The sequence below is a fragment of the Belonocnema kinseyi genome, chromosome 7, assembly GCF_010883055.1.
Source record: "Belonocnema kinseyi isolate 2016_QV_RU_SX_M_011 chromosome 7, B_treatae_v1, whole genome shotgun sequence".
Taxonomy (NCBI): Eukaryota; Metazoa; Arthropoda; class Insecta; order Hymenoptera; family Cynipidae; genus Belonocnema; species Belonocnema kinseyi.
Window position 1 is genome coordinate 117658791 of NC_046663.1, and position 18690 is coordinate 117677480.

Consider the following 18690-nt stretch of genomic DNA (forward strand, 5'->3'; position numbering starts at 1 on the left):
AAGTTTAAATCATAAAGCAAACATTGGCAATGAGCAAATTCAGTTTATGGAAAAACGACAAAAGTTGAAATAAAACGTTGAATAATAATTTTTTTAAAGAATGCGCATTTTTTTACGGGACAATGAAACTTTGTCTGTTTTAATAACAATTCAAGTTCCGAATTATAATAATATACATTTATGGGAATAATATAAAATTTCAGGAATAAACTCGAGTGCGAAGCACGAGATACGTGATGAGAATGTGTTCGTTAAAGCCGAAGGAGCTTTAACAAAAGAGAATTCACAATCACCAAATTAATATTGCCGATACGTTCGCCTTTAGTTTTAAAAAGTCTATGCAGGAAGATCGAGCGTGTAGCGCCAGGTAAATACATTATCGAGTGCGACCTATGTAGGGTGCTACTCTGCAATTTCAGACGTCAGCTGCCGCGCGGTTTATGGGGTACCATTACTGCGTAGAATTTCGTTCTAAAACTTCTGGATTATATTCTTGACATATTAAGGCATTAAAGTATACTTTCCCCCTTGAGGAAATTTAAAAACATTGTTTAAATATCCAAAAGCATTCATATTAATTGTTTACTTGAATTCTATTTATAATAGGCAGGCTACATGATTGTGGACGAAATGCATGAGGAGCATCCTGAACTTTTAAAAGATCAGTATTGGGACGAAGTGATACCAAAAGATTTGCCATATACAGTTGCCAGCGAGCAGTACAGGAAGGAGGAACCCAAAGGATCTGCTGAACACTATAAAGTCAAAGAAAGCGACGCTCTTTATGCGAATGTAATGCTCGGAACGCAACTCCATTCTGTGAATCAACATCGTAAGATGCATCAGGATGACATGTATGCTGATTACGTAAGTCCAGAAATCATGCTTCGAAAACTCGAAGAACGTGATTCTCCCTCTTATTTTTATTCCAGAGAGAAAATAATAAAGTACGCAGTATTTTAAAACTTGTGAGTTTCATGAGAATGTTCTGAAATTTGTTGAATAGTTGCATCTTTTTAAAATATAATTAACTTTCAGTAAAAAACTGCCAGTGGGTCAAGTCTAGCTTCTTTGATCTGTGCGCATGTCTTTTGTTGGATACTTTCAGTTTCGAATATTCTAACACTTCTTTATTTGAAGGCAAATTACAGGAATTTCTTAACAGATAGAAAAGACTGTGCTTGTGAAAAATATTTAAATTTATATTTTGCCTTATAAAAAATAACTTGCTCTACATAAAAATTAACATACCTTAAAATGCATCTTAAGGAAAGTTATGAAACAAGTACTCATTGTCAAGAAACACATCGATGGATGATTAATATTAATCGTATACTTGTAAATAGAAGATACAGGATTATCATCGATTTTTATTCTACAACTTTTATCTAAAAAGGGGAACAGTAGTTAAATATTCTATGCAAAACGTTAAAACGCCGGCAAAAATTGAGTTTCCGTTTTTTAACGAAAATATATTTTTATTCACTTTTTGGATTCCGGTTATTTCAATCAAGGATGGAGGGAGTATTATATTTAGCCTAAAAAAGAAACCCTCATTAATTCAAATATTAAATTAAGAAATTTCTTTGGAATATGATATTTGCTTTTGACCATCGTCAATCAGATAAATTTTAGTGGCATGTCAATGTCATTCCATGATCCAGGCATTACGTCGAAATAATAATGAGTAAAATTCCCGTAAGAATCCCACATCCAATATTTTTAATGAGAAATTGCCCTTTTAACATATGAAACATATAGCATATAAGCATATTAACATTTAACATATGAAAAATACTAAAACAGATCAATGCCTCTGCACCTCATTACTGCACGGAAAAGTGTTCCACAAGTGAGTAAAAGTAGGCTCAATTTTCTATGATAACAAAAAAGAACAATATCCTACCTTTGATAGGTCAACTTTTCAAAACTGACTATCTTCGCCTGTTTTTACGGGCAAAAAAGTGGACTTTGGTTTTTTCAAAATAAATCGTGTAAGGTTTAGTTTACTTTAATGATGCCGGAAAATGAAATGGAGCATACAAAAATATGCGTACATCTAAAAAAATACAGTCTTTTAGTGCTATTATTTTGGGAATAGTAAGGTTTCAAAAATAACTGTATACCTATAAATAACTGTATAACTGTATGTATAACATTTTTTTGTATTTGCATTTTTTTACTAAAAACAGAGAAGTTGTCTTTTTCAAAATGCCTCGTTTCCTGTGAATTTGTTTACAAAGTTCCTACAGAACAAATAAAACTGGAGTCAATTCAGCGTAAGTTTAAAAGAAAGAGTGTCTTATCCCTTATAGGTTACGAGATATGACTTTAGAAAGTGCAATCTTTCTGCATATTACATACAACTATTTTTATAAATAATTTTTTAAACAAAAATCTGTACATAAGCACTGTTGAGTACTTTTTAAGCACGTTTGTGGCAAAAAGTAATTATAAATATGTACAAATGCGATATATATATATTTTTTTTATTAATTACAAAAATAATTTTTAATCACCTTTTATAACAAAATCTTGTCATAACCACTTTTGAGTACTTTTTGAGTGCCTTTATGATCTAAGCATATTATTTACAATTGACACAAATCACTACGAATTACAATTGTCTTGGGATTAAGTATGGAAAAATACAGAAACAGCATTCATTAGAAGACATTATTACAAACAATTATTAGAAAGCTATTTTTTATCTATAAAAAACATATTACACATTTCAAATCAATTATATTTTTCTTCTTAGCCACAAAAGTAATCAAAAAGTACTCAACAGTGGTTATGAAAAAATTTCGTTTTCAAAAATTATTTCCAAAAATATTTGCTTATTAATGAAAAAACATATTACACATTTGCAATCAAGGGCAGTCACTTTTTTGCCACAAAAGTATTAGAAAATGGCTAAAAGGAAATCATAAGTGATGATAGCAAGATTTTTTTATTAAAAATTATTTATTCATTAATGGCAAAATATGTATTATACATGAAAAATTAATTAAATACACTTATTTGTGACAAAAATTTCAAAATATGACCGTAGTTTTACTTTAGGGTACACTCAGGTGCCTCTATGCAGAAAGATTGCACTTTCCAAGGTTATATCTCGTAACCTAATAGGGCTAGACACTCTTTTTTTTTAAACTTACGCTAAATTGACTCCACTTTTATTTGTTCTGTAGGAAATTCGTCGTAAAATTCACAGGAAATGAGGTATTTTCGAAAAAGACCATTTCTCCGTTTTTAGTTAAAAATTCAGAAAAAATGGAATTTTTGAAACCTTGCCATTCCCGAAATAATAGGACTAAAAGAGTTTATTTTTTAGATGTACGCAGATTATTGTATACTACATTTCATCTTCCGGCATCATCACCGTAAAATAAACCTTGTACGATTTATTTTGAAAAAACTAAAATCCATTTTTTTTCTCGTAAAAGCAGGCAAAAATGGTCAACTTTGAGGGGTCGTAACTCATGACCTATCATAGGTAGGACATTGTTCTTTATTGTAATCATAGAAAATTGAGTCTACTATCACTCACCTGTTAAACACTTTTCCGTACAGTAATTATGTGCAGACGTACACACTGTTTTTTTAAACGCAGTGATTTTTCGCTGAAAATCCAAAAAAGTGAGGATTCTTTAATATAGTATAACTTGAAACCTATGAAAGATATCGGATTATTTTTTCAACATATTTTCTTATAATTTGGTCCTCTTTCTTTTTCCTGTTAGACATTTTGCTCTAAAATTCAATAAGAATTATCCATCCACGCAAAAGTAACTTTTGGGAATGCTTACAAAAAAACCTAGTTTGTAAATTGATCTGTTTTAGCATTTTTCATATGTTAGAAGGGACTCCTTAAGGAAACTTTCCTATTAAAAATATTGGATGTGGGATTTTTTCGGGAAGCAAACTACCAGATGCCTGGACCCAATATCCAAACCAGTAGGTCCTGCAGCAACATTCGTCACTGACTTGTTAGAAAAATCTTCAGGTTTCCCAGATGAATGATAGTGCAGTACTTTTCGCGGGAATGTTTCTATACCAGGTATTACCGGTATATTTGTATCAACATATTCCCTGTGCACATAAGAAAAATTCTATATAACATGTTTTTATTTTACTATAAATCTATTGCATTTAACAAAATAACAATCCCTGAACAGACCATTACATCATCAACTCTTTTTTGAAATAATTATTTAGGTTCAAGGTACTTTATTTGTAGATGTCATATAGTAGTATAATTTTATTGTCGACTTTAACAACTTCTGGTTGAACCTTTTCCACTCTCATGTATAACTAAATTATTCATATTCATATTATTAATAAATGTAATCTTTAATTGATTATTATGTCTTCCCTTAATTAACTTCAAGATCCGAAAATGATCAGCATAATCTTTCAAATAAGAAAAAATTACTTCATGGTGAACGCAACTTATATCACCCCCTTTCATTCGCCGAAAATCGGGAAAATTGAAAAAAAAAGATGGAGCTGGTAAACGGTGCGATATTCTGTCTATCCTGCCTGGACTATTCGTTGGAAAAGCTGGACAACTAGACCCTTTGATTATTTACAAATGCTATCGAAGCAGCGCATGATCTACCAAGGGGCACGGTGGGGCTAGTGCCCCAGGCCCCAGGAGGCCGAGGGGCCCTGACCCCAGAAGGTTCCGTACGTTACAGCAAAATTGGGATTTGGCCCCTTCGAGGTTTAGCCCCAGGCCTCGTAAAATGTTAATTTGGGCAATTCGGCGCTGTATCGAAGCATAATAAATTTCCAAATCTAAGATCTCTATATATGCGGGAATGAATTGGCAAACCATTATCTTCGAAACCATTTTTTCATTATAAATCCAGGTGCCTCCTATACGCCCTGCCTGTTCCAATGTTTCTAATTCAAAATAATTTAAATTGTAATTTATAACAAGTTTGTATATATTTTTGAAATGCACAATTTTTGTCGAGTCATCTTTTACCGTATTTTGTATAGTTTGACCAAAAAATGTAATTTTTGGATTTTCCATTATTTTTTATGCTGTCAAAGGTTGAATTTTTGATTTTTTTAAAAATTCAAAAAGTTGTTATGATAATCTTGTAGGGCATTTAAAAAGCAACATTTTTCTTCTTTTGACTTTTTTTTATATCGTGCGTTATTTGGCTTAAAATTATTAGAAATTTGGCCTCCGCTGATAACACATACTGTTATCTTTTTCGGCGAGGTCTACTGTAACTGTAAATAATATATTTAAATACTTTAATTCAAAATTTCACTTAGCATTATAAATCGATTAAAAGAAGCGACAAAAACACGTGTTTGCTTCCTTTATTCTTATAATATTTCATTTATATAAACCACTGAATAAATATCTTTTACATTCTCGAAAGAGAAGGTATTAGATTTGTCTAAAATTTGACTCTGAATCTGAAAAACAGGTTTTTACGTATGTTCTGTGTGTCTGTATGTCTGTATGTCTGTCTGTAAGCACGATCACTTTTGAAAAATTCATTCCATTATATTGGCCTTTGGTACACTCTTTTAGTGCTCTAAGCTAAAAGTCAAGTTCATTAGCCAGCCATTTTGGATGAGAAGTTAAAAAGTGAGCACACTTTTATTATTTTCGAGATAACTTGTTTTCAAAATAAAAAAATTTCTATACGGATATTTATAATTTCAAAAATTCGAACAATTTATCCTGATGACTTTTTTCATAAACCCAAAAATTGCCAGAGTGTACAAAAAAGCATGTACAAAATTAAAAAAAAAAAACGAAAATGACCATTTTAAGTCAATTAACGCACGTTATAAAAAAAGGCAAAAGAAGAAAAATGTTTCTTTTTAAATGCCCTACAAGATAGCAGAAAAGCTAACTAGTTTTTTTAAACTAGAGTTTTATACATCTTTTTAAGAAAAAGTTACAATTAGATGATAATTAATTATTTAAACAAATACTAAATGCTTCAAACAAAGATCATTATTCCTAAAAATGTCCAATTGTCTAATCAAACATAAAAAATCTACCTTTCAATGATTGAGTGCAAAAAAAATTATTGAAACAAAAATAAATTGTTTAAAAAATTCTTAATTAGTTGAAAAATACTTAAAAACATTCCACTTGACAAACCAAAAATCATTTATTGCAAAAAAGGGAAAAAAGAGCATTTATGTGTCAATTTTGGGCAAAAATGTCAATTTCAGTTTTTTGGGGCATTTTTGGGGCTCCACAAGGGGATGTGGGGGCATCCAAATTTAAAGTAATTTAATGGAAATGATTGATTGGAAACTCCCCATCAAATTCTCAATATCTCTTGCAAGCTAAGTTTAAATCTAGAAACCTGAATCCCATTTTTTCCGAAAACTAAAATTTCCCCATGTTAATCTTATGGGATTTTCAGGGCTTTTGCGGCACGTCTTAATAATAACCGATTTGGCTCAAACTTGGAGGAAATTTTTTTTCCAGCAACCTTTCAAAATGGGGGAGGGATGACATGCCCTCTAATCCAAAAAACATGTCAACAGGTATGATTTTGGACCACCCTTGTGGGAACATTCTCATCACAAGTCTTGCCTTTTTATTTATTTTTCGTTTCGTGTTTGGGGTTTCAAAAAGGTATTAGATTTGTGTAAAATTTGACCCTCTCTCCCCCAGTTTTTGTCAAAAGGTCCATGTTTTGAGACTCCTGAATCCAAAAAACAGTTTTTTTACGAATGTGGCTGTCTGCCTGTCTTTATGTATGTCTGTAAGCACGATAACTGTTGAAAAATATAATCTACTAGATTGGAATTTGGTACACTCGTTTAATGTTGAGCAATGAAGCTCAAGTTCGTCAGGTAGCCTCTTTGGATAAAAATTCAAAAAGTGAGCGCATTTCTAAAATTTCTAAGACCACTTTTCATGATTTAAAAGTTCTCTGTACCTTTATCCATAGTACTTGAAAAAACGAACATTTTCTCCTAATAACTTTTTTTTATAAAAAAAAATTACCGGAGTTACACTTACAAAATTCAAAAAAACAAACGAAAATGAAATTTTTTAGCTAAATAACGCACGATATGAAAAAAAGTCAAAAAAGAACAATGTTAATTTTTGAAAGCCCTACAAGATTATCATAACAACTTATTTAATTTTTTCGAAAATTGAAAATTTAAATTTTGACAGCACAAATATCAAAAAGAATTTCATTTTCCGGTCAAATTATGCAAGATATGAAAAAAGATAAGACAAACACTGTGCACACAAAAAATATCTACAAATTTTGTATTAATCACTTTTTTATAAGGCACTTAGTTTTGTTTTATTAATAAAAACACATTAAAAATACAAAAATTAAATATTTCGACACATGACACAAGCTAAGAAAAAATAAATAACATTTTTTCACCGAAAGTAGAGCAAACAAATGTTTATTAATGGTTTTATAATATGATAGGTAGTTTCTATTTTAATCGTGAAAAATAACATTAACAATTTTCGCCTAAATTATATCTAAATATTTTGTTAGAATCACTTTTTTTATATTATTTATACATTCATCATAATGAGAAGGTATTAATTTTGTGTGAAAACTGTATATCGTGGTTGTGCTTTGGCAAACGTTGTTAGGGATCGAAAAGACAAAGTTTGTCATACAGCATTTTTTGACCGACTGCTCTGATTTTAGTCACAAAAAAGGATACTAAAAATAAAATATGAAAAAAAGAACTTGCAAAAAATTGTTCAATCAAAAAAGGTCTACAAATTTGTCATTAGTCATTTTTCGAGAGAAGATTTATTTTTTATTTTAATCGTAAAAAATAACATTAAAAATTAAAACATTAATTTTTTGGAAAACCGGCACAAAGCACGAAAAAAATGAATAGAAAAAATTTGTTCGTCCAAAAAGGAGCTACGGATTCGTTATTAATCATTTTTTGATGGGATGCGTAGTTTTTGTTTTAATCGTAAAAATTAACAACGATAAAAAAATAAAATTTTTTGAAAAACGACACAACGTAGGAATAAATGAGTGGAGAAAAGTTATTTACCCTAGAAAGATATAAAAATTTGTTATTAACCATTTTCTTTTTATAGGAAGCGTTGTTCTTGTTTTAATCATAAGAATTAACATTTATAAAATATGAAAAAGTTAAATTTTTGTTAAAATTACACAAGATACGACTGAATGAATTCATAAAATTTGTTCAACCAAAATAAGTCTAAAAAATGTTTTAAAATAATTTGTTGAGAAAACTCGTGGTTTTTGTTTTAATCGTAAAAAATAATATTAAAAATAATGGAATTGAATGTTTGGAAAACTGACACAAGGCAAATTAAAATGTTTGTTAAGGCGTATATTCCAAAACGTAGCTACAAAATTTCCATTACCCATTTTTTTATAGAGGCCGTTTTTTTAACTTTGAGCATACAAAAATTTACCAGTTTTTTTCTGAGTGCCCAAAAAAGCTTCTTTCTCATTTATATTTTCAAATTTAAAACATGAAAAATAAATAATTTCTAATTTAAAGTATTAAAAGCGGGCTTTCTGAGTGGTGGATTCTGATGCGCAACCATTCTTTAAAAATTGAAAAACGTAGAATGTGAATAGTTTTAAGATAATATTTTAAAAAATAAATATAATATTTTTAAAAAAAACATTCTAAATTTTACAGTTTTCAATTAGTTAAATTTTTTATTAATTTAACATTTCCAAAACAAACTTACTCAAACTAGCAACTTTCAAAATATAACAGTTCTACATTTTGTGCAATCATAATTCAATAAATTCAAAAATTAGTTTGAAGTGAATCGGGAAAAAATTAAAGAGAATTGCAGCAAATTTGATCAAAAGCCTATGAATTAAGGGTGAGGCTTAAAAACTGTAAGATGAGTAAAACAAAAACTTTTAAAAAATCTAATAAATGAAAAGAATTAAGTGGATTTAGAAGAATTAAAAGGAATTTAGGATAAATTAATCGTAATTTAGGGCAAATTCAAAATAAATTGGAAAAAATACTTTCAGATTTCTTCAAATCTTTCAAACCCTACAAAATCCCTCGCTTTTCTTGCGAATAAATTCTTTGAGGCCCATTAAAATATTTAAATTTTTGAAAATTATTAAAACCCTTGGAATTGTTTAAATTTCTTGAGAATTCCTTGTAATCTTTTAAAATCAACTAAAATATTCTAAATAAATTTTTTTTAAATCCCTTGAAATTTTTAAAAGATCTTTAAATTCCAAGGAATTTCAAAAATTGCCTTGAAATATTTCAAAGCCTTTGACCATTTTAATTGTTGATCTAAATCAATTAATAACTCTTTTAAATAATTTTAAATTCTCTAAAGTACTTTAAATATTTTAAAATCCTATTCAGTTACTAAACGCAAATAAAAATTACTTGGAATATTTAAAAATAATCTAATATGTTGTAAATTAAAATTCTTCTTTTAAATCCCTTGAAATTTTTAACAGCTCTTGTGAATAACAAGGAGATGTAAAAAATGCCTTAAAATATTTCAAAGTCTTGGACCATTCAATTATAGATATAAATAAATTAATAACTCGTTGAAATCATTTTAAATTCCCTAAGATACTTAACATACTTCAAAATCCCATTCAAATACTAAAATTAATTAAAAATTACTTGCAATATTTTAAAATAACATAAAATATTGTAAATTAATTTTTTTGTAATCCCTTGAAATTTTTAGAAACTCTTGTAAATGCCAAGGAATTGTTAAAAAATGCCTTAACATATTTCAAGTCCTTGGACAATTTCAATTATGGATCTAAATCAATTCATAATTTTTTTAAATAATTTAAAATTCCCTACAATACTCTAAATACTTTTAAAACATATTAAACTACTTAAATCAATTAAAAGTGTCTTGAAATCTTTTTAAATAACCTAAAATATTGTAAATTAAAGTTGTATATATATTTCAATTTCTTGAAATTTTTGAAAGATCTTGTAAATGCCAAGCAATTTAAAAAAATTCCTTAAAATATTAAAACTTTTAAAAATTCAAAAAACAATCCATTGAATTTAGTATAATTGAGAAAATTTGGAATAATTCAAGTGATAAAAAATTTTTTTAAAGAATTTAGAGGAACTCAGGATAAATTAATAAAAATTCAAGGTGGATTCCAAATCTCTTAAAGTCTTTAAAAATGTAGGAAATATCTCATTTCTCACGAATAAATTCTTCTTCATCCTAATGAGAAGGTATTGGTTTTGTGTGAAAAATGACTTTCGCGAATTCCACGAAATGTCATTCAGAAAAAAAAGTTTTTACATCGGTGTCTGACTGTCATTTTTGCCATGGTCGTTGTAGTCTCTAAACAAGGTAATATTTGAAGGAATTATTTGATTGGATTGTCCTTCGGCATACTTTATAAGGATATAAAAAGAAAGGTTAAGTTCGTTAGTCAACTTTTTTTTACGAAATTTTTCAAAGTTAGAGCACTTTGAACGTTCTTGAGACCACTATTTTAATATTTGAAATTTATTTCGAGTGCTATTTATAGTACACAAAAATACGAACAATTTATCCTTATTACTTTTTTTTGTTCAAATAAAAATGACCAAAGTTATGGCTTTTTCAAAATCCAAAAACCAAACAAAAATGAACATTTGAAGCCAAACAAAGCAACAACTCCATTTTGTGCTCAAACAAAGCAAGATACGAAAAAAGATAGATTGATAAAATTTTTGCACCTAAAAAAGTAAAAAAAATTTGTCGGGAATTACTTTTTTGCAGGATAAGTAGTGTTTGTTTTAATCTTGAAGAAAAAAATTGAAAATAAGAAAAATCAATTTGTGTACAAACGATACAAGCTACGAGAATAAGTGAGACAAAATTTATTTAACTGAAAAAGATTTACAGATCTTTTACGAATATTCTTTTTGGTAGGAAGCATAGTTTTTTCTTCCAATCGTAAAAAGCAAGATTATAAATTTAAAAAATTATTTAAAAAGGCAATAAGAATATTTCAATTTCCATTCATATTATGAATTGTAATGATATAAATTTATTGAAATGATACATGTTTCAACGCAGCTAAGAATAAAATTTAATGCAAAACAAAAGACAAATATTAAAAATATTATGATAAATACAGTTTTCACTTTATTTTGCAATATCTACATACGCAATCCCAGACAAAGGTACATACAAAATATATTAAATTAGATGTAAAAGTGTCGAGCATAATGTAGAAAATTTGACATTTTGGCAAAATTCGAGTGCGAAGCACGAGATACGCGATGAGAATGTGATCGCTAAAGCCAAAAGAGCTTTAACAAAGATATTTCACAATCGAAAATTTACAGTTGTCGATCCGTTGATCTTTAATTTTAAAAGGTCTGTGCACGAATTCGGGAGAAATACAATGACCGAACGTGAAGTGCGGTAACCAAAAGTCGCGCGCCCAACTATAGGTTTCATAAATGTTGACTTGCGCGGCTCGCGAGTTTAAGCGCGCCTAGGGCGCGCGAATGTTGGTTCTCGCGCTTCGCGCTCGATTTTGAATTTATCTTGCGCTACGCGCTCGCACTTTGTATTTTTCTCACAATTGTGCATTCGCATATTAGCGCTGAGTCCTTGTATTTCTCCCACATTCGTGCACAGACCTTTCAAAATTAAAGATCAACGAATCGACAACTGCAATTTTGCGGTTGTGAACTCTCTTTTGTTAAAGCTCTTTCGGCTTTAGCGAACACATTCTCATCACGTATCTCGTGCTTCGCACTCGATTTTGCCCAAAATGTCAAATTTTCTACATTATGCTCAACACTTTTACATCTAATTTAATATATTTTGTATGTACCTTTGTCTGGGATTGCGTATGTAGGTATTGCAAAATAAAGTGCAAACTGTATTTATCATAATTAGTTTAATTTTTGTTTTTCATTTTGCATTAAACTTTACTCTTAGCTGCGCTGAAAAATGTATCATTTTAATAAATTTGTATCATTAAAATTCATAGTATGCAGGGAAATTGAAACAGTCTTATTCTTATTGCCTTGTTTTTATAATTTTTTATTTTTAATCTTGTTTTTTAGGATTAAAAATTTTTTTGACGGACTTATACTCGGAGCTTGTATCGTTATACTTAAATATAATTTTCTTATTTTCAATGTAGTTTTTCAAAAATAAAGCAAAAACTACTTATTCTACAAAAAATTAATTCCTGAAAATTTGCTATTCTTTTTTAGGTGCACAACTTTGTCAATCTATCTCTTTTTGTATCTTGCGTTGTTTTTCTACAAAATGGAGTTATTGCTTTTTCATTCGTTTGAAAAAGTAACGTTTTTCTTTTCTTGACTTTTCCCATATCACGCTTTGTTTGGCTTCAAATGTTAATTTTCGTTTGTTTTTTTTTTTAAATTTTGAAAATACTATAACTTTGGTAATTTTTATTTGACCAGCAAAACTAATGGCGATAAATTGAACATTTTCAAACTTTTTAAAATTTTCTTCAAAAAATCTGGCTAACGAACTCATTTTTTCTTTTCATATCTTTCTAAAGTATACCGAAGGGAAATCCAATCGAATAATTCCTTCAAATGTTACCGTATTTACAGTCTACAACGGCAACGACGACAGACAGACACAGACATAAAAACTATTTATTCTGACGCAGGGGGTCTCAAAACGTCGACATTTGATAAAAATGTAAATATTGTTAATTTTATTCATTTTGCTAGAACATTTAAATATATACGCTTGCTATCTGATTTTTCAAAACAAATTGCGTAAGAGCTAAAAAAATGAGAGTAAACATGTGTAGTCTCGGTAAAGTTGCTCCTCTTGGCGGAAATTTTAAATTAATATAAAAATGCGATTTGTTTTCTTAATTTTATAATTGTTCATTGACATGTCTTACCTATCTTCGGAATAGGAAAACTGTGACAAGTGATAAAAGGATGCCGTCGTGAACTCGCTGATAATAATTGATAATAATTTTTCAAATTAAAAGGTATATTACTTATTGATTTATTTACATATCTTGCTGTGTTGTAACGTCAAAAACACATAAGAATATAGCGCATTACGTAGAATCATATAAATAAGGTAAGTATTATACAACTTATTCTCGCTTTGCAGAACACTAATATTAATCAAATAAATTTATTAATGAAAGTGATAATATTTGCAGATTTTACCAGAAATTTAAAAACCATCGTCCTCTCAATATCGAGATATATAATAGAAATTATTGTACACAGCGGACGTCGAATTTAGTAACAAATGCTTGCAGGAAAAAGTTGTAACAAATAAGCAAATAAATACAATACCGGCACTTAATTTTTACCAACTATTTTCTATGTCCTGATTCGCAAAGATACATTATTCTTAGATATCGAGACAGTGCCCTCGGAGAGATTCAATGTAAAAAATTAATTGAATTATTATTACTATTACAATTAATTCATTAATTAGTTTAATTCATTCAATTTATTTAATATGTTTAAATAAATATTCTACACGGCAGACATCGAATTTAGCAATAATAATAATAGTAATAAAAATTCAATGAATTTTTTACATTGAATCTCTCTAAGACTACTATCTCGATATCTAAGAATAATGAATCTGCGAATCAGGACGTAGTAACTACTTAGCAAATTTAGCCTGTAAAAATGGTTACTAAATTCGATGTTTTCTATGTATGATAATTAATTATTTTAATCATTTTAATTAATTAATTAAATTAAATAATTTAATTAAATTATATAAATTGATTGTAATAATTAAATTAATTAAATAATAACAGTATTAACAATTCAATTAATTTTTTACGTTGAATCTCTGCTTATTTATTGCAACTTTTTCCTTCAAAAATTTGTTACTAAATTCGAAGTCTGCTGTGTACAATAATTCCGATTATATTTCTCGATATTGAGAGGATGATGGTTTTGAAATGTCTGCAAAAATCTGCAGATGTTGTCATGTTCATTAATAAATTTGTGTGATTAATATTAGCGTTCTGTAAAGGAGGAATAGGTTGTATAATACTTACCTTATTTATACGATTCTACATAATGCGCCATTTCCATATGTGTTTTGCACGTTGCAACACAACAAGATATGTAAATAATTCAATAAATAATATATTATTTAAATTGAACCATTATTTTCCATTATTATCAGCGAGTTCACGGTGGCATCCTTTTATCACTTTTCACAGTTTTCCTATTCCGAAGCCAAGTAAGACATGTCAATAAACTATTACAAAATTAAGAACACAAATCGCATTTTTATTCTAATTTAAAATTTCCGCCAAGGGGAGCAACTTTGCCGACAGTACACATGTTTGGTAGTACGATCAAGTAACGGTGATGGATCAGCGCTAAACAGCTGCCAGTCGCTTTGGTCTCCATTCGTGTATTTTTGTTAACCACTTTACTCTCATTTTTTAGCTCTTACGCGAATTTTTGCGAAAAATCAGATAGCAAGCGCATATCCCACAACCGTGGAACCCCTTTCGGTGACGGGGAAATATTCTGAGTGCATTTTTAAAACCTCAAAACCGAAATATCATTGACCGCTGGTAAGTTTTTAGCGTCTCATAGAGAAAAATCTTACAGAATTTGTTAAAATGATTAATAATGTTTATAATAATAGCACAATAAATAAGACTAATAAAATAAAAAGTTTTACAACTTATTTTATTAATTTTTTTTTAATTTACCGCCATTTTAAATTTCTTTAATCTCATTTATTTTCAAATTTGTATACTATTTTGTCATTTATTTTTCCTCCCCTGGCGGACCGAAGAAACCGAATGGAGCATCTGCAAAGTACCCGTAAAGACCCCATTGCCCGGTAACAAGCGTTGAATTCAGGAAATTAAGAATTTGTATTCCTATGAATACGCGATTTTTCCTCCATCTAAAAATCCCCCAACGGGAACAGAAAAAGTGCAAATTCTGTTCCTCTCAATCGACTTAGTAAAATTTAACGAAAGCATTTATTTAACCCATTTTTCAGTATTAAATCTTTTTATAAGTTAAAAATTCGAAAATATTAAAATTTCAATTTATTTATATTTTAATAATTTATTTAAACGTCTTAAAAAATGCAACAAAGAAGTCTATGCAAATGTGTGAATTTAAATAATTATAACTCTAGAGAGGCAGAGTTAAATTGATGAGAATTAAAATTTCAGAATTTACATTCCGCATGAAGGAATTAAAACAACTTATTACACATAGTTTGTGAAGTTATTAGAAGGAATTAAATAAAATCAAAATATGAACACTTCTGAGGTATAAAAAATATCTCTGTGAGGTGCGTTACCGGTACAATTAGAAGGAATTAAATATATTGAAAACACATTTTATTTGGGGGAATAGAAAACTGGGTGGCGGTCGCTATGAAAATAGAAGTGAATAAGTTTAGGAGGTATCTTATTCTTAATGTGGCATTTTAGACAGATGGAAAAATCGCACATTCAAAATAATAGAATAATCTTCATTTTCACGCTGAAATATGAAAATATTAATTTTTCTTTATTCTACGCTTATTACCGGGTGGGTCCCCATTCGGTTCCTTTAAAAAAAAAGAGCAGAAAATCAACTTTAAAATTGTTGAAATTCGGATTCTGCATTAAAATTCCCTATAGAAGGTCACGGAATAATCGCAATAGTTTTTTTTTGCAACGGTAAAAAGTTTTAAAAATATAAGACGTATAACGCCTGTTGACTACTACACTTAAAACGCATCATCTGTAAGTAGCAGTCAACAGGCGTTATAGATCTTATATATATATTTTAATTTTTTACCTCTGCAAGAAAAAAAACATTGCGATTAGTCTAAGAATTTCCAATAGAAAATGTTGCGTAGAATTCGACTTTCAACAGTTTAAAAAGTTGATCTTTCTGTTTTTTTGAATTTTTTAAAACGGAACCGAACGGGAACCCAATGGAGTCATTACGGATACTTCAAAATAATGCCAGTGATGCAAATTTTCACTTCAAAAACATGTCGACAACTGTGAAGGATCAACCCTTGCCTGAAATCAACTTATTTAACATAACTTTACCCAACAGAACCTGACCTCGCCTAACCTGAATTAACACAAATTTATTGAACTACACGTAAAGCTCTGGAAGAATATTTTCCCAGTAGCAAATGTGTACTACATCGAATAGGTCAACTCGAGCCTAACCCAGAAATAAATCTAACCTAGCCTAACCTAACCTAACCTCACGAAACACAATTAAACTGATTGTGTTGTCCCGTTGTGTTTGCGTTACCGTTTGAATCAGCTTGGGCTTAACCTGCAAAGCGGTCAAAGCTATCCTAACCTAAAAAAACCTGAACTAACCTAACTTCACTTCACGTAACACAATTAAACTCATTGTGTTGTCCCGTTGTGTTTGCGGTACCGTTTCATTCAGCTTCGGCTTAACCCGCATAGAGGTTTAACCTATCCTAACCTAACAAAACCTGACCTAACCTAACCTAGCCGAATGAAATTCAACCACACGTGTAGCTATGTAAGCGTACGGTTCTCAGTCTTAAATTTGTGCTATATTTAATAAGTTAACTCGATCTTAACCTACAAATGAATCTAACTTAACAGAACCTAACCAAATTTTGCTTAACGCAACACAACTTAAGTGTTCCAGTTGTAACACAATAAAATTCTCTTCGTTGTACTACAGGGGGTTAAAAATTTAGACGCACATTACTCATTTGAAGAAACTTAGAACTACAAGTAGAATTGACCCTTGACAAGAATTGACACCTGACAATGTTTGTATCAATTAAAATATAGAACTGTTACTTAAACATGCAAATGAATAAGAGTTTTATTCAAAATTTTTTTCTCTCTGCTTTTCTTAGACTTAAGGGATATATTTATACTATCTTTCGTGTTTACATTTTATCTTGCTTTTTGTCGTAATTAAATTGATTTATAGACCTACTTCAATCTATTTTCTGCCTGCTATAACGTGTCCTTTTTTCTTCGAAGGAACGATGCAAAGGGTTATGCTAACGTTTAAGACCTACATTCGTTTCCCTTTTAAACATCCAGCAAAAATCAGCCATCATGATCTCGTCCCATCTCCCCTGATATCGTTGTTCCATCACTTTTATGTCTCGATGAAAACGTTCCGCTTGTTCTTCGCTGAAATCACTAACATTTTCTGGAAACTTATCCAGATGGGAATCTAGAAAGTGAAGTTTTAAATTCATCAAGCAGCCTAACTTTTTATAGTTTCTTATCATTTTCGCAACAATATTCTCGTAGTCTGGACTTTTTTTTGTTACCGTTGAGTGAGCTATAGGGATAAGAGCGTAAATATTCGTGTTATGCAGTAAAACAGCCTTAATGCTGGGTTTTGACGAATCAATGAAAAGTCCCCATTTGTCGTCTCTGTACAAATTTTTCTTTAAGTGGTTCATTAGTCCGTTAACGTCAGTGCAGTACACTAAAGACGTGTCTTCGTCTTTAACGAAAAACTTTCTGAATTCATTGTCCCTGTCGCGACAGAATGAAACTTTTGTCTTTGGCTCTAGAAGATTTCTTCTTTTTATAAATGAAGCGGCAAATTCAGCGCCGTCTTTCGGTAATCCAAGATCTCTAATAAAATCATTCAGTTCTAGTTGCGACACTAATATTGGAACCTTCAATTTTATTTTATGCACGCCATATTCGTCATCTTTTTCGTCATTTTCATGGGAATCATCAGAACTATTTTCTGTTCGATCACTGCTTTCACTACCGTCTCCATGTCGTTGACTTTCGACTTCCATTCTATCATCTTCTAAAGCGATTATATCAGTCTGGCGTGCATTTTTATTGATTTCAATTGCTCTTGTGACTGTGCACACATTAATGTACGAAATGTTATTTTTATTTTTGGCGTTGAACCCTTTAATGGAATTCATGCAAAAGTAGCAGTCCTTCGCAATAACGGGTTTTTTCCATGTGGTTGGTGTAGAGTACTTGCGTTACTTTTCGTTGTTTGAATTTTTTAGACGATACAACATAAGTCTGCAGGAATTGCAAATGACGTCAAGAACCCATTTTGTTTCTTGGTGCAGAAATTTACGGTCAAAACACTTTTCGTAAAGACTTTTCACTTACTCGTCGATTGATTTTCGCAAACTGCTCACTTCATATTTACTGCAAATGTAACAGAATGAATCTGAGCTATTCTTGCAGGCATGCGATTAAGAAATGCTCGCGATTTTTTCCTTGTAGCATGAGAATCTACACCAACCAAGTGATCCATTGATGCAGAGCTACATTTGCATGATGACGACGTCGGAAAGCTCGCTTTCCCACCCTGACCAGACGCCGATACTGGGGTTTTCCCTGCATCATAATGCACTTTTCACCTGTGTTTGCCATGACGGCATGAACGCCGTTTACCCAGGGTCTCAGCCAATGTGGATCCGTTGCCCACCGTCGCCACGTGGAGGTACCCTGGTTACAGACACAGGCGAATAATGCTCGCAACTAGCTGTTACGAAACTCCAGACATTTACTGCTATTAATGTCACAATATAAAGGTATGCAAGAACAGGGTTGCCAACGTAATCGGTTAGGTTAGGTCAGGTTTTGTTAGGTTAGGATAGGTTAAACCTCTATGTAGGTTAAGCCGAAGCCGAATGAAACGGTAGCGTAAACATAACGGGACAACACAATAATTTTAATTGTGTTTCGTGAGGTT

At 30.3% G+C, this 18690-nt stretch overlaps 1 protein-coding gene across 1 annotated transcript in view; it reads left to right on the forward strand.

Annotated features, from left to right (window-relative positions):
* Nucleotides 1-18690, forward strand: part of LOC117175948 — a 459128-nt gene that overhangs the window by 410043 nt on the left and 30395 nt on the right. The window contains exon 8 of the mRNA XM_033365817.1: nucleotides 607-867. Within this exon, the coding sequence (XP_033221708.1) occupies nucleotides 607-867 (261 nt within the window). The remainder of the gene's footprint in view (nucleotides 1-606; nucleotides 868-18690) is intronic.